Source organism: Vulpes lagopus, chromosome 5 (assembly GCF_018345385.1).
Source record: "Vulpes lagopus strain Blue_001 chromosome 5, ASM1834538v1, whole genome shotgun sequence".
Taxonomy (NCBI): Eukaryota; Metazoa; Chordata; class Mammalia; order Carnivora; family Canidae; genus Vulpes; species Vulpes lagopus.
In genome coordinates this window covers 82,252,170-82,275,597 of record NC_054828.1, presented here as the reverse complement: position 1 = coordinate 82,275,597, position 23,428 = coordinate 82,252,170, and the positions used below count along the sequence as shown (strand labels likewise).

General features: G+C 37.6%; 1 protein-coding gene across 4 annotated transcripts in view; it reads right to left on the bottom strand.

The window, feature by feature from the left end:
* The window catches only part of PTPN22 (protein tyrosine phosphatase non-receptor type 22), a 63,567-nt gene that overhangs the window by 31,582 nt on the left and 8,557 nt on the right, over positions 1–23,428 (bottom strand). For all 4 annotated transcript variants that reach the window (XM_041755882.1, XM_041755883.1, XM_041755884.1 and 1 more), the window contains exons 2-11: positions 16,369–16,477; positions 16,028–16,104; positions 15,774–15,869; positions 15,321–15,359; positions 13,515–13,586; positions 13,339–13,398; positions 12,674–12,816; positions 11,902–11,968; positions 11,033–11,110; positions 8,486–8,572 (exon numbers count right to left, since the gene is read on the bottom strand). In XM_041755882.1, coding sequence (XP_041611816.1) covers positions 8,486–8,572; positions 11,033–11,110; positions 11,902–11,968; positions 12,674–12,816; positions 13,339–13,398; positions 13,515–13,586; positions 15,321–15,359; positions 15,774–15,869; positions 16,028–16,104; positions 16,369–16,477 — 828 coding nt within the window. The remainder of the gene's footprint in view (positions 1–8,485; positions 8,573–11,032; positions 11,111–11,901; positions 11,969–12,673; positions 12,817–13,338; positions 13,399–13,514; positions 13,587–15,320; positions 15,360–15,773; positions 15,870–16,027; positions 16,105–16,368; positions 16,478–23,428) is intronic.

Genomic DNA, 23,428 nt, shown 5'->3' with positions numbered 1-23,428 from the left:
CAACAAAATTAAAAGACAACCTACAGAATGGGAGAAGATATTTGCAAATGACATATCAGATAAAGGGCTAGTTTCCAAAATCTATAAAGAACTTATTAAACTCAACACCAAAGAAACAAACAATCCAATCATGAAATGGGCAAAAGACATGAACAGAAATCTCACAGAGGAAGACATGGACATGGTCAACATGCACATGAGAAAATGCTCTGCATCACTTGCCATCAGGGAAATACAAATCAAAACCACAATGAGATACCACCTCACACCAGGGAGAATGGGGGAAATTAACAAGGCAGGAAACCACAAATGTTGGAGAGGATGCGGAGAAAAGGGAACCCTCTTGCACTGTTGGTGGGAATGTGAACTGGTGCAGCCACTTTGAAAACTGTGTGGAGGTTCCTCAAAGAGTTAAAAATAGACCTGCCCTACGACCCAGCAATTGCACTGTTGGGGATTTACCCCAAAGATTCAGATGCAATGAAATGCCGGGACACCTGCACCCCGATGTTTATAGCAGCAATGTCCACAATAGCCAAACTGTGGAAGGAGCCTCGGTGTCCATCGAAAGATGAATGGATAAAGAAGATGTGGTTTATGTATACAACGGAATATTACTCAGCTATTAGAAATGACAAATACCCACCATTTGCTTCAACGTGGATGGAACTGGAGGGTATAATGCTGAGTGAGTAAGTCAATCGGAGAAGGACAAACAGTGTATGTTCTCAGTCATTTGGGGAATATAAATAATAGTGAAAGGGAATATAAAGGAAGAGAGAAGAAATGTGTGGGAAATATCAGGAAGGGAGACAGAACATAAAGGCTCCTAACTCTGGGAAACGAACTAGGGGTGGTGGAAGGGGAGGAGGGCGGGGGGTGGGGGGGAATGGGTGACGGGCACTGAGGGAGACACTTGACGGGATGAGCACTGGGTGTTATTCCGTATGTTGGTAAATTGAACACCAATAAAAATTAATTTATTAAAAAAATAAAAAAATAATAAAAATTTCCCTTGAAACTTCCTCTTTCACCCAATGGATTATTTAGAAGAATGTAGTTTAGTCTCCAAGTGTTTGGATCTTTTCCTGTTATCTTTCTCTTATTGACTTCTAGTTTGATTCCACTGTGGTCAGAGAATACATTCTGTGTCATTTCAATTATTTTAAATATTTGAGATTGTTTTGTGGCCCAAAAACGATTGATCTCAGTATATGTTCCATCAGCACTTGAGAAAAATGTGTGTTCTTGTGTTGTTGATTGGAATATTCTATAAATATCAATTTGATCCTGTTGGTTGATGATGATGTGGAGTTATCCTATATTCTCACTGGTTTTCCATTGAAAATCCATCTAAGAGAGGGGTACTGAACTATAACCAGATTTGTCTGTTTTTCCTTTCTGTTCTGTCTGCTTTTGCTGTACATATTTTCTAGCTCTGTTTGGTTCATACACAGTTAGGACTGCTATTTATGTCTTGTTGGTGGATTGATCCTTTTATCATTATATAATGTCCCTTCCTGCCTGTGATAATTTTCTTTGCTCTGAAGTCTACTTTATCTGATAGCTATTCCTGCTTTCCTTTATTCATGTTTATTTTTATTATTTTATTTATTTACTGCCATTTAACATCATTTTATTCTAGCATAAAGGACTCTTCTTTCTTACAGATTATTACTTGGAACTTTAGTAGACCTGACTATTGTATAGGTACCCTGGGTTTAGATTCAAAATCTCCCCCAAAATCACCACAAGTCTTTAGGCCACATTTTTTGAAATCCATTGAAAGATGGATTAACAATTTTCCAAACAATCTATAGACAACAGAACTGGCCATAAAAAGTATATTGATCCAATTACACCAAATAGTCCTGCTGACCTTCTATTATCCTTAGGTTTTTTTCTTCAAAATTTTATTTAAAGTCTAGTTAGTTAACATATAGTGGAATATTGGTTTTGGGAGTAGAATTTAGTGATTCATCACTTACATATAACACCCAGTGCTCAACACAACCAGTGCCCTCCTTAATACCCATTCAGCCCATCCCCCACCCACCTCTCCTCCATCAACCCTCAGTTTGTTCTGTATAGTTAAGAGTCCTTTATGGTTTATTTCTCTCTCTTTTCCCCGCCTTCTTGTATTTTCTATTTTGTTTCTTAAATTCCACATATGAGTGAAATCATATGGTATTTGTCTTTCCTGATTGACTTATTTCACTTAGCATAGTACATTCTAGCTCCTTCTATATTGTTGGAAATTGCAAGATTTCATTCTTTCTTATAGCTGAGTGTATATATATACACTCAATATATATATGTATGTGGTATGTATGTATACATCCTCTTTATCCATTCATTAGTCAATGGACATTTAGGCTTTTTCCATAATTTGATTATTGTTGATAATGCTACTATAAACATTGAGGTGCATGTGCCCCTTTGAATCAGTATTTTTGTTCCCTTATTCATGTTTGTATGAATACATGATACATCCTCTTTTTAATCTTTACTTTATTTATTTTCTTTTGTTTAATCTTTACTTTAAACTAACCTATGTATTTAAAGTATGTTTCTTATGGACAGCATATAGTTGGGTTATGTTTTCAATACATTCTACCAATCTGTCTTTTAATTGATATATTTATACCATTTTAATTTTTTTTTACCATTTACATTTAATGTAATTGCTGATATGTTAGGGCTTACATCTGCTATTTTATTTTTTGTTTTCTGTTTGTTGTGTTTTTCATTTCTCTTTTCTTTCTCCTGCATATTTAGAATTTCATTTTGATTTACCTATAGTGTTTTTTAAGGTACATTCTTTGTATAGCTTTTGTAGTAGTGGCTCTAGGTATTACATTATATATACATAACCTATCACAGTCTACAGATATTAACATTTCACTAGTTCAAGTACAGAAACCTTCCCCTTTACATCCCTGATGCTTCCCTGCTTATAATTGTCTTAAATATTTCCTTTAATACATTTAGAACTACATCAGATCATATAATTTTTGTTTTAATCATCAAGCAATTTAGAAAACTCCAGAAGATAAAGAAAACCTATTACATTTACCTATGGTTTTGCTTATAATGTTCTCCCTTCTTTCATCATTTCCTTTCTGTTTAGTCAACTTCCTTTGTCATTTTTTAAAGGATAGGTCTACCAAATTCTCTTAGTTTTTTGTTTGTTTTTCATCTAAGAATGTCTTGATTTCTTCTTTATTCCTGAAGGATATTTTCACTGGGTGTGGGATTCTGGATTGCCGGTTATTATTTTTTTTTTCAGCACTGAAGAAATACTCTATCACTTTCTTCTGGCTTCCATGGTTTCTGATAACAAATCTGTTATCATTATAGTTGTTTTCTTCCTATGGTTAAAATCATTTTTCTATGGCTGTTTTCTAGAACTTTTGTCTTTAGTTTTCAAAAGTTTAATTACGATGAGCCTTTTTTAATAAAAAGATTTTACTATTTATTCATGAGAGACAGAGAGAGGCAGAAACATAGGCAGAGGGAGAAGTAGGCACCCTGCCTGGGGCCTGATACAGGACTTGATCCCTGAACCCCAGGATCATGACCTGAGCTGAAGGCAGATGTTCAACCCCTGAGCCACCCAGGTGGCCTCATAATGAGTCTTCAAGTACGTTTTTAGATTTGCCTTTTTTTTTTCCCTCTCCTTGGACTTTGCTGGCACAAATGCTAGGTTTTTTGTTGTAGTCCTTTAGTTCCTTAAGGCCTTGTTTGTTCTTTTTTTCCAGTCTATTTTACTTCTGATGTTTAAATTGGGTAATTCCTATTGTTCTATCTCTTAGTTCATCAGTTCTTTTTTTCTGTTTGTACTCTGAATTCTGCTATTGAGCTCACCTACTAAGCTATTTTGTTCCAGTTACTGCTTTTTTCAATTCTAAAACGGTCATTTGTTTCCTCTTTATATCTTCTGGGTTCTTCACTATATCTTTTTATATTTATTGCTGAGCCTTTCCATTTTTTCAAAAAAATTTAAGCATGTTTGTAATTGCTCATTGAAGCATTTTTATTGTGGCTGCTTTTAAAACGTCAGATAATTCTAACATCTTTATTATCTCAGTACTGTCATCTATTGATTGTCTTTTATTCATTTGGTTTGAGATCTTCCTGGTCCTTGGTATGTTGAGTGATTTTCAACTCTGAATCTTAGTTAAACCTTCTCTTTTAGTTAGGTTCTTTTATTTTTCACTCCATACTACAGGGGATGGGGAAGATGCTGCCTCATCACTGCCTTGTTACTGTCAGGTAGCTTCTACCTCCACCAGTTTCCTCACTGAGTCTTTGTTGACACCCAAGGGGAGACATCACGGGAAAGGCTCCCCATGTGATCTCTACTGACACTGTGGCAGGGGAGGCCTTATCCCTACTGGATAATGGTGAAAGTCCTAACTCTCTACTAGGTTTCTTCTGACACTACTTCAGGGGGAAGGCATTAGGGTAACATATTACTGTTGAGGGGAAGTTCAGGCTCCCCATGCAGTTCCCACTGACACTACAGGAAACCCTCATTTCAGGCCACTGGGGATGAAACTCCTACCTCTTTCTTTATCTGACCTTCTCTGACATCATTGCAGCATTCTACTACAGTGTTAGAAAGGTGGGAGTCTAGGACCCCACTCAGCCTTTGCTGACATGGCTGGGTTTGGAAGGGGGCATTATTTTCTGTAGTGTTGACTAAAGTAGAGTGATGTTTATCTAAAAGTTTTCTGTATTCCTGGACTGTCCCTTTCCTGGTCCTTTGGCTAGACAGAGCAGGGTTTTGTTGGGGCTTTTTTGACTGCATCACTGGCATTTCCAGGTTGTTGACGTCTTCAGTTTCAAGTTTGGGATATATGTGGCAAAAGGAAACCCAAGGAACTTACTGTCATGTCTTTTCTCAGATCCCAAGGTCCCTAGCTGGTCTGTCTTCTTTCTATCTCTCAGAGCCTTCTTATAGTTGTTCTATATATAACATCAATTATATATATGATATCTGGTTGCACTTAGTGGGAGGAATAGGAAAAAGTATGTCTACTTGATCTTTCCAGAAACAGGAATTCTCCTTAATTAAGTGTAACCAATTCTCTCTGTAGGAGTTTGAACTGTGTTCCTATGTTCCCATTTACTGACTAAGGGCCCACTCCAAACAAGCAGCCATGGCACTGCTACTGAGCTAAATTTGAGTATTGGCATTTCCTGGTACCTAAATAAAATATTAGCCCACATACTCTAGCAACATATCAAAAGAATATTTTTTGTTCAAGAAGGGTTAATTCTAAGAGTACAGGGATGACTTGATATTAACAAATCCAATGATATGACTGTATTCATAGGTCAAAGGAGAAATCCACATGATCATTCCATGAATACAAAATATGCAATTGATGGAATTCAACATTCTTTCTCTAAAAATTTCCTAATAAAATGGAGATCAATGAATACTCTCTTTAAACAATGGAAAAACAACAGTTCAATTTATAATTGCACCAAAATGAATAAAAATACCAACAAATAAATTTAACCAAGGAGGTGAAAGATATTTATTAAAGAAATAGAAGATGACACAACAAATGGAAAGATATACTGTGCTCATGAATTGGAAGAATTAATACTATTAAAGTGTTCATACAACCCAAAGCAATTTACAGATCCATTGCAATCCCCATTGAAATACCAACAGCATTTTTTCACAGAACTAGAACAAATAATCCTAAAATTTGTATGGAACTGCAAAAGACCTCAAAGAGTCAAAGCCCAATCTTGAGAAAGAAGATCAAAGCTAGAGGTATTGCAATCCCAGATTTCAAGATGTATTACAAAGCTATAGTCATCAAAATAGTATGATACTGACACAAAAATAGACACATAAATAAATGGAACAGATAGCCCAGAAACAGACCCTTGTTCACATGATCAATTAATCCATGACAAAGGTGGCAAGAATAAACAATGGGGTGGGGCACCTGGTGGCTTAGTTGTTGAGCATCTGCCTTTGGCTGAGATCATGATCTTGGGGTCCTAGGACTGAGCCCCATGTTTGGCCCCCTGCTCGGTGTAGAATCTGGTTCTCCCTCTGTCCTTCCCCCTGCTTGGCTCACTCTCTTTCTCTCACACCAATAAATAAAAATCTTTTAAAAAATGAATTTACAATGGGGAAATGACCATCTTTTCAATAAATGGTATTGGGAAAACTGGATAGCTACATGCAGAAGAATTAAACTGGACCACTCTCTTACACCATGCACAAAAATAAACTCAAAATGGATTAAAGACCTAAATGTGAGACCTGAAACCATCAAACTTCTAAAAGAAAACACAGGTAATTTCTTACAGTAATCTCTTGGACATCAGCCTTGGCAACATACTTATGGATATATCTCCTCAGGCAAGGGAAACAAAGCAAAAATAAACTATGGGAACTATAGCAAAATAAGCTTCTGCACAGCAAAGAGAACCATCAATAATACAAAAAGGAAACCTATTGAAGGGAAGAAGATATTTGTAAAAGATATATCCATAAGGAGTTAATATCCAAAATATATAAAGAACTTATACAACTCAACACCAGAAAAAAAATCTGATTAAAAAATGGGCAAAGAATGCAAATAGAAATTTTTCTAAAGAAGACATGTAGATGGCCTACAGGCACATGATAAATGCTCAACATCACTAATCATCAGGGAAATGCAAATCAAAACCATGATGAAATATCACCTCACACCTGTCAGAATGGCTAAAATAAAAAGCACAAGAAACAACAAGTGTTGGGATGTAGAGAAAAGGGAACCCTCATGCACTATTGGTAGAAATGTAAATTGGTACAGCCACTATGTAAGACAGTATGGAGTTTCCTTAAAAAATTAAAAATAAGACTGTCATTTGATCCAGTAATCACACTACTGGGTATTTACCCAAAGAATACAAAAACACTAATTTCAAGGAATATATGCAACCTTATGTTTATTGCACCATTATTTACCATAGCCAAACTACGGAAGCAGCTCAAGTGTCCATCCATAGATGAATGGATAAAGAAGATGTGGTATATATATAATGGAATATTACTCAGTCATAAAAAAGAATGAAATCTTGCCATTTGTGACAACACGGGTATTATACTAAGTGAAATAGGTTAGACAGAGGAAGACATTTCACTTTCACTCACACAGGGAATCTAAAAAGCAAAATTAACAAACAAACAAAAGACTTTTTTTTTTTAAGTAGGCTCCAGGCCTAGCATGGAGCCAAACACATGAACTCATGACCCTGAGATCAAGACCTGAACTAAAATCAGGAGTTAGACACTAAACTGATGGAACCACCCAGATGCCCCCAATAAACAGACTCTTAACTATAGAGAACAAACTGGTGGTCACTAGAGGGGAAGTGGGTAGGGGAAGAGGTGAAGTAGGTGATGGTTATTAAGAGATATAAACAAACAAACAAATATCTCCAACAAAGTAAATATCACACTTGATAATGAAACATGAGAATCTTTCCCATTAAAATTTGGTTGTCCATAATCATCTCTATCATTTAACCTTGGTCTGGGAATACTAGCCAATGAAACATACATAAATAGGATATAAGTAACAATTTCTGGGAAAACTATTATTTCCATCTCCTTCCACCACATTGTTTTCCCTTGAAGTTCACACTAACCATAGGATTGCTTAGTCCATTTCAAGCCTCAACAATATTTCTGGCTTGCTTTCTTTCCCCACAATTCAGCATTTGATTGACAGGAGTTATGATCAGAATCATGTCTTACATACTTTGTATTCCCAATGCTAGGTAGTAGCTAGGTAGTGGGTTCTCAGTGAATATTTCAGATTAAGAATCTAAAATGTGATGTTAAAAATTAATAAGTGTTATCAAATATACCCTTGAAAGGTAAATCAGTAATTTTATCTTCTGAAAGTTTGTTCAGAACTTAATACTTTGTGACTACACAGTATTTGACTTATCAAGTTTTGTGATGAGCTTAAAATAACATATCTTGGAATATGCAACATTTTTTAATTGAAATTTGGTTAAATCATAATTATTTTTATACCTAAGACCTTCAGCTAAAAATTCCTCTGCATATTCTAAAATAATCCCCAAATTTGATGAGACATATTCAATCAAAGTAGTTTGGAGGAACCTGAAAAATCACATCAGTATTCAACCATGATTTCACTTTGTAACTGTCATTCTCACTTTTAACTCGCCATACAGCTAGTTAAACTGGGAACAGAATATACACTTGCCCTGTCACTCACCCTTATTGTTTCTAAATTTAGCTGAAAACTGTATATAGTAAGTTAACCAAAAGATTCATTTTCTAAGTTGAAGTGTTGAAGTATTGCAGTGTAGCCCCATGCACCCCTGACAAGTCAATTTAGTTGTGACAATAAATAATGCTATTATTATCTGAAATCCCTTGACCAAAATCAAATATGAAAAAAAACAAAATATCAAGTTTAATGTTTACCTCTGTTCCCGAATATTGATCCCTGATAACATCCATCTGTCTCTTAAATAGTTCTAATACAGCCTTGTAGACCAGTTCATACTGTTCCTGAAGAGCATCACAAACCAAAACAAATGAAAACAAACAAAAAACTCAGTGAACTACAGAACCAGAGTTCAGAAGTGTGAACATCAGTAAAATCTTAGTACAGCAGACCAGAAAAGACCATCAACAGTAGTTTAATTGTAGTGCCCTTATGTTTGCCTACCTCATTTCGGATTGCAAAGCACTTTTAGGCTATTAGAAACAGCTCAATATTTAACCTTCTACCTCTAAATATGCAAGGATCTTCCAGCATGTGTTATGTTCTGACCCTACTGTCTCAATTATCTTTCCCTCCACCATCATCCCGCCAATTCGGTTCTCCTGGCTCATGTTTTAAAAGTTTTAGTTGATCCTGGATGCATTTTTTTTTTTTTGTAAGCCATCTCATCTTTCCTGGAAAAAGATGGATAGATTATGGTTGATGGGTAGATAAATGAATTCTTCATTTGACCTTTACAATTGATCTCTAAGGTAGGAAGGCTATTATCCGTGTTTGTGCAAGGTCATTCAGTTTCCAGTAATTTCCAGACTTGGACTCAAATCTGAATCTTCTGACTCAGTACTGTGCCATTAGGGCTAAGATCAAGCCACTGTGATTTTCTCCTAGCAAAGACACCAAAGAAAAGTAGACCACTACAGAGAGTCTGGAAATTTGTGCTTGTAAAAGGATTTCACCATTGAGAAATGGGACCACCACAATTACAAGGTCTGTGGGTTTTTTCTGCCACAGGACCTACTCTAGCTCTTGAGTTTGGATCTACTTTTCATCTGAAAGAGCCTAAGCAGGGTCTCCTTGGTACCTCACACAATCCTACACAAATAAAGCACAGCTTTTGCCCATTATAATCTTAGCAGAAGAACAATACAAAACCTATATCACCCAACACATCTATTGGTACACTCTTCAATTTTTTTTTTTTTAAGAAAAGAGAAAAATCAGACAGGAAGCACTCAGCTGGTTACAGTGTTATTTCCTGGTTAGAGTGCTGTCAGAAAAAGTAGCTACAGCTGGTAAGGAATTTGTTCAGCTAGTTGATAATGCCAATATGAGAAGGCTAACCGAAAATCATTTCAGCTGTCTTCCAACCTTTACAAGTGGACCAAAAATGGGCTTTCTCTGAAATGGGGTATGGTTTTATTTACTGATTCAATATAACAATGTAATATTAGACAACTAGGCTGCCTACTTCCTGGGGTCTTTATACATTTACATGGATCAGCCCACTTTTAAGTCTGGTAGCACTAAACCAGCCAATGCTTTCATGTCACAGAAACTTTTTCCTCACAGGTTTAATATAGAAAACACCTACAGTCAATGTGTGAAAAAAAATTTTTTCCACTAGCTATTGGTGGAAAACCTGTGTGGGCCAAACAGAAGGCTTATATTACAACAGCTCTTAATTTTTTCCCCTCAATTCACAAATGCTAGATGAAAGTATCTAAACTGCCACTGTCAATTATTTTACCTCCAAGTCTACGTTCATGTTCATTTGTAAGAGCCTTAAACACTTCAGGGTCTTGCTATTTAAGTCGTAAAAAGTAGTTCTAATAAGTTATGTGAAAGTGTCTGTTACTTAATATCAGTATATGCTTGGTGAATGAATGGGTGAATGCTAAACTCCATTAAAGATGGAGACCACTTTTTTAGAAATATGGGTAAAAATGTGGGCATAAAGTCTAGATGAAATTAATATTGTAGAGAGTGAGAGATCTGTGCTGAGAATGTTTCATCTAGGAAGTGGAACTTGTGTGGGAGAGGAGAGAACCAAACAGGGGAAGAGCATTCCTAACAGAATGAATGACTGTGAGCACTTTGGGGTGGATGAAAATACTGTGATACATATATAACCATATATATATAGAATAATTAAATTATGGGGTTTTTTTTAAATTATGGTTTTTTAAGTATACACGCAATAATGATCAGGAGAGACTACAGAAGAATAGTAATTGTGGCTACCTCTAGGTGATAGGACTTACGGTTTTATTTTTATTTTTCAAGTTAAAAACATTTTTCAAGTTATTTTTCAAGTTAAATACAGACTGCATTCTCCAGATTCTGTTACCACTTCCTGAAGTAAAAATGACAAATCTGATTTTCTATGGTTTCAGAAGTGAATTATTGCTACAAAACTTCAAGTTAACCTGACACAGCTATTTTATTCTAATAAGTCAACCAGCTTGTGGAATTTTTTCAATGTCATTTATAAGACATATTACATTAGTTTCTTAATATTTTCTGAACAGGCAGTAAAATACAAGGAATGAGAGGAATTTAACCCAAGGCAAGGGACATAGGAAAAATATTGATCTATCAGAGTTGGAGGAAATGCAAATGGACTAATGCACCTAAGAGTAAATTGGTGTTATAGCTAGTCAGTCAGCTGTTTTGCCTTACTGTTGAACAGAGAGATGTAGCAAGACCCAGACACATGTTATGACCCATTCACCATGGTTACATACCTGTGTTTGAACAAATGAAGGTCTTTGTGTTCGCATTTCCTGGATCAAGCTAAAAACACTGAAGTTCTCAGGAATTATCTATCAGTTAAAAGGAAAAAATATCTTACTCCTTTGTTCCCAGCTTTGTTGATAAATTATTTCTTACAGTCTTGTCACTCCCATGATATCTGCTCTCCTAACATAAGATAACATCAGAGGAAGAATGCATTTTTCAAATGAAGGAGATTTCTCATCACTTGCATCGTGATTTAGAGCCTGGTATTTTCCCCAGAAAAGATTGAAGAAACCCTTGAGAATGATTTTACATGGGGTGATCAAATGTCTGAAGTTAAAAATATATATGGGAGAAGGCTCAGTAGATGAGCAAGTATGAGAATTTTATGAAATAAAAGAAGTTGGCAGATAGGTTTAAAGCCCGTATTTCCAACTTCCCACTTCCTAGAGATTGGAACACAAGGTTTGGTTGTGGTGGATTAAGTCCATTCACTAAAGTAATTTGGATAAGGGAAGGGTAATTGAAATTTAGGGCAGTGATTCTCAAACTATAGCATGCATCTGAAGCACCTGGAGAGCTTGCTAGGCACCTGCCCCCACCCCCCTCCAGAGTTTTGCTTCAGTCCATCCAAGGCAGGGCCCAAGATTTTGCATTTCTAACAAGTTTTCAGGTGATGCTGATGCTGCTTGTCTGGAAACCACACTTTGAGAGCCATCATTGTAGGGACTAACTTAATCATCTGACAAAGTGGGTCTATGGTAAATATTCTAGAAAAGATGAGTCATGGAGATAGATGTTTGGAAGAACCAAACAATTCCTAAGTCTGAAAGTAGCAGTGTAAGCAAACAGGAAGTGCCTACAGAGAGAAACTCACCCCATCTTTTAGTAGCATCCAGGTATAATCAATAGCACAGATAACACCAGTCCTTCCACAACCAGCACTGAAATGGAAGATCACAAGAGCACGTGTAGTTGTAGAGGGTGGATCGTTGACAGTAGCTGAGAAATTTCCCCGGCAGATTGAGGAATCAGAAACCTTGAGGCAATGTAACAGTCCCAACTTCCATCCCTACTTCCCAGAGCATGCGTGTCAGTTGCCACGTGCACACACTGAACCTTGGGACAGATCCTACATGACTTCTCTCAGCAAGAGTCTCTAGAGCTGCACTCTTCACAAGTAACTTGTCAGAAAATACTGATTTAATGCTCAGGTTGAATTTATTATGATTTGTTGTTGCTTATGGACCTTGCTCTTTCAATCACTTTCATTTCTAAGCTTCATTCTTCTGATCAACTGGGAAAACTGAGACTAGGATCAGGAGCTTACATGCTACTTGTCTGTACCATTCCAACAAAGTCTGGGTGCCTGAGTGGCTCAGTCGATTAAGTGCCTGGGTGCCTGTCTTCAGCTTACGTCATGATCCCAGGGTCCAGGGATGGAACCCCATATTGAACTTTCCACTCAGGGAGAGTCCACTTCTCCCTCTCCATCTGTGTACTCTCTCTCTCAAGTAAATAAATAATATCTTTAATAATTATTAATTAATTTCAGCAAAGTCCGTCTTCCTTTGGTTATAGCAGGAGTCCTGGCCAGACTATGACATTTGGTTTGTTTTGGGTGGAAGTTTCCGAGAACAGCATCATACCTGCAGTGAATACATATGGGAAATCTGTCGTCCTCTTGGTAAGATCGCACATCCCAGATGAGCTCAAGAATAGGGTCTATAGATGAAGGCACATCATGGTCTGGCCAATTCTTGTAATGAAACTGGTAGATAGTTCGAGTTTCCTATAAAAAAGAGCCAGAATAAAAGGAAAGCTCAGTGTGAGGACCCCACCTCATTCTACCACCAGGTTACTCTGATTTCCTAAGTAGCATCTTGGTCCTGTTGACAATTTATGCTGCTTTCTTCTCTGGTGACCACATGCCATCTGAGAATAATTAAAAGTGATCTCAAGAACTATTGGTCTGTCCCCACTCACAAGAGGAGGTAGATATTAAGATAGTCCAAACCAGAACTTCCCAACTGGCATGCTTCACCAGTTCAAGTGGGTCCCTGGCATGCTGATATATTAAACCCCTTGGGCCTAGAGCAACTGGGCAATGTGAGCTCTTAAGTTGGTTCCCAGCCTCTATCCACCCTACAAATATTATCATGTTATAGATTTGCCATAGTGTGTAATAGACTGGGGGGTAGAGACACCAAAGGTTTCTTTTGCATATGAAGATTTACCCAAAACATCAAAGGTCCCCTACTTCCCATTGTCCTATGCCCAGCTCTTGAGTTCACCACTCCAGTTCCATACTTACACTATTGAACTTGGCTTTTAGAGTCCTGATTATGTAATCAGATTTTCTATTTTCAGCTTCCTAAGAAGTAAATTAAGATATTAGTTATTTCAAAGATGAATCTTCAAAAGCTAGTCTCTATAAAGTAGATCCCAGAGCATCTTCTCAGCCATAATGGGAGCAGACATCATACTCACACAGGATATGGAGAAAGGGCCAAGTTGCCGTTGTAGCTCTCCTAGCTCAGTCCAGTAGCGCTCACACTTTTTCTGTTGCATAAAGAAGAATGTAATGATTTCCCTCCAGATATTCTAGTCTCTTCTGGGTAACAAAACCCACTCCCCCTTTCAGAAGCAAATTCATCTCTGTGTCCTTCGCTTAGGTTGGGAACATCTAACCCCTGGGGCTTCAACCCCAACATCATGGTCTGGAATCTCCAAAGATGGGAAAAACATGAAAGGATATATAAATTATAGACTTCCTAGGAGTCGGAAGAAGTAAAAGAGATCTGACATTTTTAATACAGTAGTTGCCCCTTGTCTATAGTTTAGTTATCCAAGGTCAACTGTGGTCTTTCAGGTACCTACAGTCCAGGATGTATTGTCAGAAGGGCAGGAGTAGCCTAACCCTACATCACAACACCTATGTTATTCCCCTCATTTCATCTCATCACATAAGCATCTGATCATCTCACATCATCATCATAAGAAGGATGAGGACCGTACAATAAGATATTTTGAGAAAGAGATCACATCCACATAACATATAGTATGTTGTTATAATTGTTCTATTTTATTTTTGTCATTGTTAACTTCCTACTGTGCCTAATTCACAAATTAAACTTTACCATAGGTATGTATGCATAGGAAAAAAAACATAGTGTATATAGGGTTTCAGGCATCCACCTGGTGTCTTGGAGTGATTCCCCCATGAATAAGGGGGGACAACTGTATTTCAAAGGGATTAACAGAAATCATGTCTATTAAAGCAAAGCTGCACAAGCTAAGTGAAAGCTTATTTTTTTGTTGTTTTGTTTTTAAAGAGAGAGTGCAAGGAGGAGGGAATGGGGGGGGGCGGATAGAGGGTGGAGGGAGAGAAACAAGCAGACTCCCTGCAGAGCAGGAAGCCAGACTGAAGCAGGGGCTTGATCCCAGGACCCTGAGATCATGACCTGAGCCACCCAGGGCCCCTGAAAGTTTGGTTTTTAACTGGAATTATGAATGCCAACAGTAGGTAAGAAGAGTGTCTTTCAATAGGAACATAATGTGAGCTCTACATGCAGTTTTAAGTTTTCTAATAGCCACATTCAAAAATGAAAAAATGAATTTTAATGATACATCTTATCCCAGTATATCAATAAAACATGTAATCAATATAAAAAATATTAGATATTTGGCATTTCTTATCTCAGTCTTCAAAACCCAATGTGTATTTTATATTTATAGCACATCTCAACACACTAAATTTCCATTGGAAACATTTTCTTTCCATTTAGAGTTCGTCAAATGTATAGATGAAAAAGATTCAAGTACCCTGGTCGTTCAAAACATAAAGTTTTCCAAACACTGAATTGGAAAACTGAGTTTTAAATTTAAGCTCATTAAAATAAAATGAAATAAAATTGGAGTTCCCTGGGTGCACTAGCCATGTTTCAAATGCCTGGTAGCCACATGTGGCTAGTGGATGTCATGATGGGCAGCACAGGATTAGAAGTATTGACTGCTGGTTAAAGATGCCTGATGCAAAAAGTGGGAAAATGAATCATTACATTAAAAGCATATTTGATTTTTACTTGAAAATATAGAGCCTACTGGGAAAATGGGCAAAAGGAGTTCTTAGGGGAAGAAAAAAAAAAAAAGCCATGAGAGTCATTTGAAATTCCCAAACTGACAGCTAGCAAGATAAGAATAATTTTTAAGTAGACAGGCTTAAGGAAAGTTCTACTACAGTCTCCTTCCCCTTTCTCTTTCCTTTATCTTTATGTCTACTAGAAAGCAACTTACCTTCCCCATCTCAAACTCCATGCATGCCATAACAATGATCTGAGGGGATTAAATAGATAGAGCATTGAGATGGTTAGAAAGAGCAGTTAGTGCATGGATCCCAGAGTCATTCTTTTTTTCTATTTTGTTTGGTTTTTAACCCAAAAAAGAAATCTTGGTAAATGATAAAATGTTGTTCCTACCCTTTTTTCTGTCCTTCCTTCCCTTTTCTCTATTCAAATTAGTAAGTTCTTGTTAACAAACGAACCTGTCAAGATATGAACTTTCATTTCCTTGAATAAGGGTGATATTGTTATTTTGACAAAAAATTTGCCTGACCCTGAAATTCCACAGACTGACCCCAAGAGGCATTGATTTTAATGCAAAGGAAACCTCAGTCACATATCCTGACACACTCCTCCCTCCATCCCTGACAGCTACAGAAGAGAGTAACAGAGGCAATTCTGCCCTTACCAGGACACTGTATTCCCAGATCATCCTCCAGAAGTCCAAGATAGTTGTAGACAAGGGTCCCTGGGTGGCAATATAACCCTTAGGCCCATAAACTCCCTAAGGGGGAACAGAAATTATATAGGATGACTACAAATAATATTGTCTTCTTCTTGTCTAGTATCCCCTCCACCTTTTTTTAGGTAGCTAGAGAAATATGGTCTGGTACCCCGACCTCTTATTTGGGTACCTAGAGAACTAGAGAATACTGGGTATACCTTAATGAAGTTGGCATTGATGTAGTTGGAATCTTCACCAGAGGTTACCAAGGACAGCTCTACTCGGCTATGATCATCTATAATACAAAAGACAGACATAGTCTAAAAAGACTAAAAAGGCTTAGAGAGTTTGCTGTAAGTCAGGAACTAGCACTGTGAATAGTGGATGCTCATGAGTGTTTGCTGAGTGAGTGAATGCATGTTCTTTTGTGGTTGTAAAAGTACAGGCTAATTTGTCAAAGCACTATTCCAGGTCTAGGAACAGCAGGCAATGGTAAAAAGAGGTAGGAATGATAGAATTTGGGAGGAGGTACAAGTTTATAGGGAGAAATAAAACTCACAGGGCAAGATATCCTTATATCTGTTTTTCTTGATGTTCGTGGGCATCTCAGCCACAGTTGTGGGATAGATTTTGTCTGCCTTGTACTTGGTGGATTGTCTTTTCAGCTTCTGTAATGAAATTCCAAAAATTAAATCCTCCTAGAGTACGGAGATAAGATGCTATCTCTAGAGAACTTTCCATCTCTTCTGCCCAAACAGTCCACTTTTGCAACATGTAGCATCTTCTAGAACTACCTCCAATTCAGGACAGAGCCCCAGAGCATAAGGTCAGCAGACTTCAGTTTGGAGAAGTGAAAAGATCACACTTAGAGGAGCTAAGCCACAAATAGCTAAAACCTAGAGGTGAAACTAGTGAATATTTTAAAAGCCAGTATCTTTTTGAAAACAAACTACATGCTCCACACAAATGTCAGATATAAAGATACCTTCTTTATAGCAGAAATGGAGCTTAAGCCTAATAAAATCTCTCCATATCGAGCAAAATATCAAAGATTTCAGTCCCAAAAGCAGTCTTTTCTTTTTTCCTTTTTTATATGGCCTAATCTGCAAGCCTACCTCTCAACCAAGCAACAATCTTTGAAAAATATCCTATTCAGTTAGTAGAATATGATCTGAACCAGGCTAGGCCTGGCATAATATGGTTCAAAAAGATTTCTCAAGAGAGTGGATTAAACTCCTTAAAATTACTCCTGTTTTCCAATATTCTATTATAGACCTGAATTTTGGGTCAGAGAAAATGATAGGCCCTCTGTAGCTCCTTAGGAATCAACTTTGTCCCAGACTTTAACTCCCTTATCACTTAAGGAAACCACTTTTAATAGAGCTGACCTTGGTAAAGCTGTACTCAATATGAGAAAGAAAGGGATGAAACAGCTGTGAGAGCCAATGAATATTTGTTGAATTGAACCACAGAAAATAATTTTCATTATCTACTCACTATTTCATGGTGGATCAATCACGTGAAGAGCATTAACTACTTCCTATAGGTCAGATCCCTCAGGATCCACTCAGTCTTCATTCTCTTTAACTCCTTTTTGAAATCTCCTCCTCCCTTGGCCCTTCCTAATGTACATTTTTTTGGTTCTCCTTCTCTGCCTTCTCCATTCCCATGTCTACTCTCTCTCTCACTGGCTCTTTTGTCTGTTTCTGCCTTCCGGTTGTGAGTTATCCAAAGTTCTGAAGTTAAGTCCTCAACATTTTTTTTTTAAAGATTTTATTTATTTATTCATGAGAGACACACAGAGACAGAGGTAGAGACATAGGAAGGGGAAGAAGCAGACTTCCTGTGGGGAGCCCGATGCGGGACTTGATCCCAGGACCCCGGGGTCACAACCTGAGCCAAAAGTGCAGACACTTAACCACTGAGCCACCCAGGTGCCCCAAGACCTCAACTCTTTGTTCTTCTCTCACTATATACATTTTCTCAGGGATACCACATACTCTGATAGAAGGCACACCAGTGGGAGATGTTAACATTTATTTATCTGATTCAAATTTAATTATAGATCCGACCCTGACTGGAGAACTCTCAAATTTCTATATTGAGATTCAATTCCTAAGTTCAGTCCTGACCATGTCCTAGACCTTTCCACTTTCACATCTTATTAGACCCTCAAACTTAGCACATTTAAAACTAAAATCACCATTTTTTGTGCTGTCGATGCCAGTGGCATTATCTTTATCCCAGGCAATCACACATGGGAAACCAAGAGTGGCTTGTCGTTCCCCCTTTCTGACAATTCCTACCTCTAACTGGGCCAGCAAGTTCAACTGATTCTTCCCACGCAGTATCTTGCAACTGCCTTCCTTCCTATGTCTCCCACGGGTACCTTAATTTATATCCTCTACCTTAAAATTCAAACTTGTTCCAGTTGCTTCTTAACTCACCTTCATACTTTTCTGTCTTTCCTCATTCAAATTCATCAAGGGACAATCATGTCAAGTTAATCTTACTAAATTATTGCTTTCTTTATCTCTCTCATGCCCACAACAACTCCAGTGAATCCCCATTGCTACTGGGAAAAAGTCCACACTCCTTAGTTAAGTACTTAAGATTCTCCCCAGTTGGACCCCAAGCTAATTTTCCCATATTCCCCACTGTCCTACAATTATAAGACGCCTTAAGATTGACCTCCAGATTCTTTTAAGATTATACAAATTGAGGGGGGCCCAGTTGGCTCAGTTGGTTAAGCATCCAAATCTTGATTTGGGCTCTGGTCATGATCTCAGGGTCATGAGATTGAGCCTTGCAGCAGTCTCTGTGCTGGGTGTGGAGCTTGCTGGAGATTCTCTCTCTCTCCCACTCTGCCCTTCCCTGCTACTTGCACATGCAAGCATGTGCGTGTGCTCTCACTCGCTCTCTCTCTCTCTCTCTCTCAAAAAAAAAAAAAAAAGGATTCTACAAATTGATGTCACTGTCAATTATGTATAATACGATTTCTTTAAAACTATGGTTCCCTTTTCATTCTCCTAAAAGTATATCTGGCACTGCCTTTACATTTCTCAGCCAAGATTATGGTCTATTTTGTTCCACGAGGTAAAATAATAGAGAAATAAAAAAAATAGAAAAAGAGCTTTCCTCAAGGGACTGGCAACAAGAAAAAATAATAAAAAAAGAAAGGGGTGTATTATTTATTGTTGCTTAGTTGCCATACCTCATATAGAGTTTTGACATAATTATTTTTTAAAGATTTTATTTATTTATTAATGAGAGACAGAGAGAGGGAGAGAGAGAAAGAGACAGAGAGAGGCAGAGACACAGGCAGAGGGAGAAGCAGGCTCCATGCAGGGAGCCCGATGTGGGACCCGATCTTGAGATTCTAGGCTCACGCCCTGGGCTGAATGCAGGCACTAAACCGCTGAGCCACCTAGGGATCCCCTAGTTTTCACATAATTAGAATGTGTGTTTATCTGTAGGAGTTTATGAAGGACACTTACAACTACGTCATTTAAAAAAAAATGAGTGAGGAAGGGAGAACCTAAAATCAAGGTATGATGACACAGACAGAGACAGAGAGAGAAATTAAAAAAAAAAAAGGTCATAGAGAATGGAAATTTGCTCCAATAAATCATCCAAATCCATCATTAGATTTCAAGATCAGCTCAAGATAACTTAATGAAAAGTTGGGATCATGAGATGTTTTTTAGGTGCAAGTTCATAACACAAAGAATTCCAAATATCTAGAACTAATTAAATTGGTACTTTCCAAATAATACATAGATTGCTAAATTGTTATACCACCACGGAGTATAGGATTGTGAGCGTTTTCCCACTAAAGGTGACAAACAGGACAGTTACTGCCTGCTGAGTTGCTGAGCCACAAATACCAGCATGTGTTGTTTTAATGACCATTTTTTCTGTTTCTAGAGGTAAATCAGACACAGGAAACCTATTAAAAAGCAGGTATACAGTCCTTAAATTTTCATTTCTTACCATGAATTCCTGTGGATTTTCAGGATTAGTTTTAAGGGAACTAAACAATAAACTGAACTCACAACAATATGACATATTTTCATAGCAAGATGGATGCAAGTGGGCTAATTTGGGAATTTAACTAAAGATATGCCACAGGCACATGGGAGCCTATAAAGATTCCCACTCAAGTTACACCAATTTTTCAGCTGTTTCTGCTCTTCTGCATCCTTGGAATGATCATTTTTAGGTTGCTGAAAAGATGTCAAGTCCCAGAACTGTTTCTCTTAGAAATCTCCAGAACTGAGCCTAGTGCTTACTCCTTGCTACATGGTTCCTGCTTGTTTGTTTTGCTTTGCTTACTTGTGGAATGCTTGCTAGGGAGAATGCTGTAGACCAAAAGCCCTATTTGTAAGTTAAGCATCTATTAATTTGGTAAAATGTCACAGATAAAGACTGTGTGTGTGTGTGTGTGTACACACACACATGTGCACTTGCAAACCTGTGCTTGTTCAGGTTTGTTGAAGGTGGACCTGCCACCTTCAACAATGGGACGGATGGCTTTCATCCCCCCTACCCTCCACTCGTTCCTCCTCCTGGAGTCATCCTGCTGGATGACACAGGGAGATGCGCTTTTAGCAAAACATCACACGGGAAATATCTATGGAATTGTTAATTTGGAAAGTGTGAAAGGTTTTTGTTTTGTTTCGTTTTGGTTTTGGATACCTTACCTTGAGCTCAGACCACTGTGAGGGCCTTTTTTTCCTTCTCTCCCTACCAGACCCACAGGTTCCAAACCCCAACAGAGAACAGAACAGACCAGAATTAGGACAGAAGAACAGATATACCTTATCAGAAAAGGAGGAGCTATGAGACTAGACAGCAAAAATGCATAAAAGAAAAAACACAGCCATGGGGATGGGTTGGGATTGAGGGGGAAGGATAGGTTAAAAGGAGAAGGTATTTCTCTGCCAACCACAGGGTACAGGGATGTGCGTTCACTAGAGGCAGCACCAATGAGAAATCAGGGGCAAAGCTGCTGAGAGAATAAGAAAAGGGGAAACAAAGGGCGGGGGGCCAGCATCCCTCCTGGGCTGTGATCAGTTGGGATGTATGACAAACCAGATTCGGTGTATGCTTCACAAGCTAATAGTACACACATTTGGTTTATGGTCTATACTATCTTTTCCCCTTCAAAACAGGAAAACTGAAGTCTTGGCCATAAAAATAGAAATCAGGACAGAGTCATTAGCATGTTCTTATTGACTAGTCAGTAAATTACTAACAAGTGGATTAAGGTCACTCCTAAAAGAGGATAGAAAGAAAAAGAAAGCCCAAGACCATACTATCTTGATGATGTATGATAGTATGTATACTATCATCATTGTATAGAAGACCTAGCATAAGTTACATTTCAGAGTGGGTGAATTCAAATTCGGCCGCTCTGTGCTAGATGAGAGAGGAGAATCAGGTTGGGCTGTTTCCAGAGCTTCTCAAGCTAGTTCTTCAAAGTCTACAACCAACGCCAGGTCAATAAGATGTATTCTAAGCCTCCAATCTAGCTCCAACTAGCCCGCCAAACATGAGGATCAGGTTGCAGTCCCATAGTTAAGGCAAGTGGGTGAGTGGGTAAGCGATTGCTAAAGTGGGGTGAATAAACCAAGAAGTTCAACTTTTTAGATACTTACAATGTAATGTTATGACAAGAAATGTGTTGTTGCTTTGTTTTTTTTTTTTTTGTTTTTTTTTTTTTGTTGGTTTTTTTTTTATAAATCCTGTGAGTATCAGAAAATGTAGGACTGAATGGTCCCCGGTGAGAGGCTGGGATGGAGTTGAAAGGAATTAGCTTTAGAAGTGATGTATTTATTCTGGTGGTAGCAGAAAAAAAAATTTCACCTCAGTGTACACAAAAGTCAAGAAATGCTGGTAAGCATGTTCAAGCAATAGGCTGTTTCACATCAATGAGTCATTTAATTGGACCAATGTTTGTGCACTGGCTATGCAGGAGGTACGGTGTTAATGGCTGCCCAGCTAGAATTGTTACTGTAAATCAATACAGAATTGAATATATCTAGATCTTCCCTGTGGAACTAAAATGTACCCATGCCTTCTCTGGTATGTCTATGGTAAGTCTCCAGAAGTTACTACACTACCAGTCTAACTTCTAATGTATTATAAACCAACATTACTGTGACTTTCAGAACCGGGTATATTCTTTCTACTAGGGCTCATTGAATTCTTTGTATTTAATAAATATGTCCTTGTATTTGATAAGTATAATGTATCCTTTTTCTACAAAAATACCTCATCCCTAAGAAACATAAAAATCATCCTCCCCTTTTTTTCCTCTTTAGTTTTCCTTAAGTGGAATGAAACAACACTAAAGGAAAATTTTAAACATAGATTTCTTAAATAAAAAAGTAATGTATATTCATTGAAGAATTTTAGAATACAGAGAAGCAAACAAAATTATAAAAATCCCCTATAATCCCACCCTACCCAGAGTTAATCATTCTTGATATTTTATATTACATTCCAATCCTTTATCTAGGTGTGTAATAAAGATGGGATCACACTGCATATAGGGATTAGCAACTTGCCCTTTTTACTTATGATTTTGCATTTACATTTTTAGTGACGGCAGAGTATTCCATTATATGGTGTGTAACATAAATTACTTTTGAAGCCTGTTCCTTTATATTTGCACATTTAAGATGCTTCAATCTTCCTAAATGATGGTTCTAAACAATATTATTAAAGGTAGCCAAAATGTATATCAATGTCTTTCATTATTTCCTTCAGATAAATTCTTAGGAGTGGTCAAAGAATTTGTCAACTCTACAGGCTTTTGATCCATATTATCAAACATATATCAGGAACGGTACACAAATTTTGCCTCCAGAAAGGTTACACCAGCAATGTATGACACTGCATATTTCTGAACTCTGACCAATATTAGGGTTATAATATTTTAAGTATAGGGCCATCTGATAGGTTAAATGCTGTTAGTGGTATTTTTGTTATTTGTACTTCTATTTGCTATTTCTTTCCTACAAAACATATTTTAGAAGAAAGAAGGTAGATAGACCATAATCAAATTACCCTAGCTACATGAAGCTGGGTTCATATTTTTGTAATTCCATTTAGCCTTTGTATAAATACATACAGACATTCAGTGAGCTCATATATGTATATTCTTGACATTTGCTAAGCTTTCACTTTTTGTACACAATTCATACTTTTAAACCTGCTTTCTTTTTCTTTGTTTTTTAAAGATTATTTATTCATGAGAAACACACAGAGAGAGGCAGAGACATAGGCAGAGGGAGAGACAAGCTCCCTGTGGGGAGCCTGATGCTGAACTCCATCCCAGGGCCCCAGGATCACAGCCTGAGCCAAAGGCAGATGCTCAACTGATGAGCCACCCAAGCATTCCTATACCTGCTTTCTAAATGAAGACACGTTAACAGCCTCCAACATAGAAAACTAAACCAAAGGAGTTTTTTTTTTTTTTTTTTAAGATTTTATTTATTTATTCATGAGAGACAGAGAGAGAGGCAGAGACACAGGCAGAGGGAGAAGCAGGCTCCATGCAGGGAGCCTGACATGGGACTTGATCCGGGGACTCCAGGATCAGTCCCTGGGCC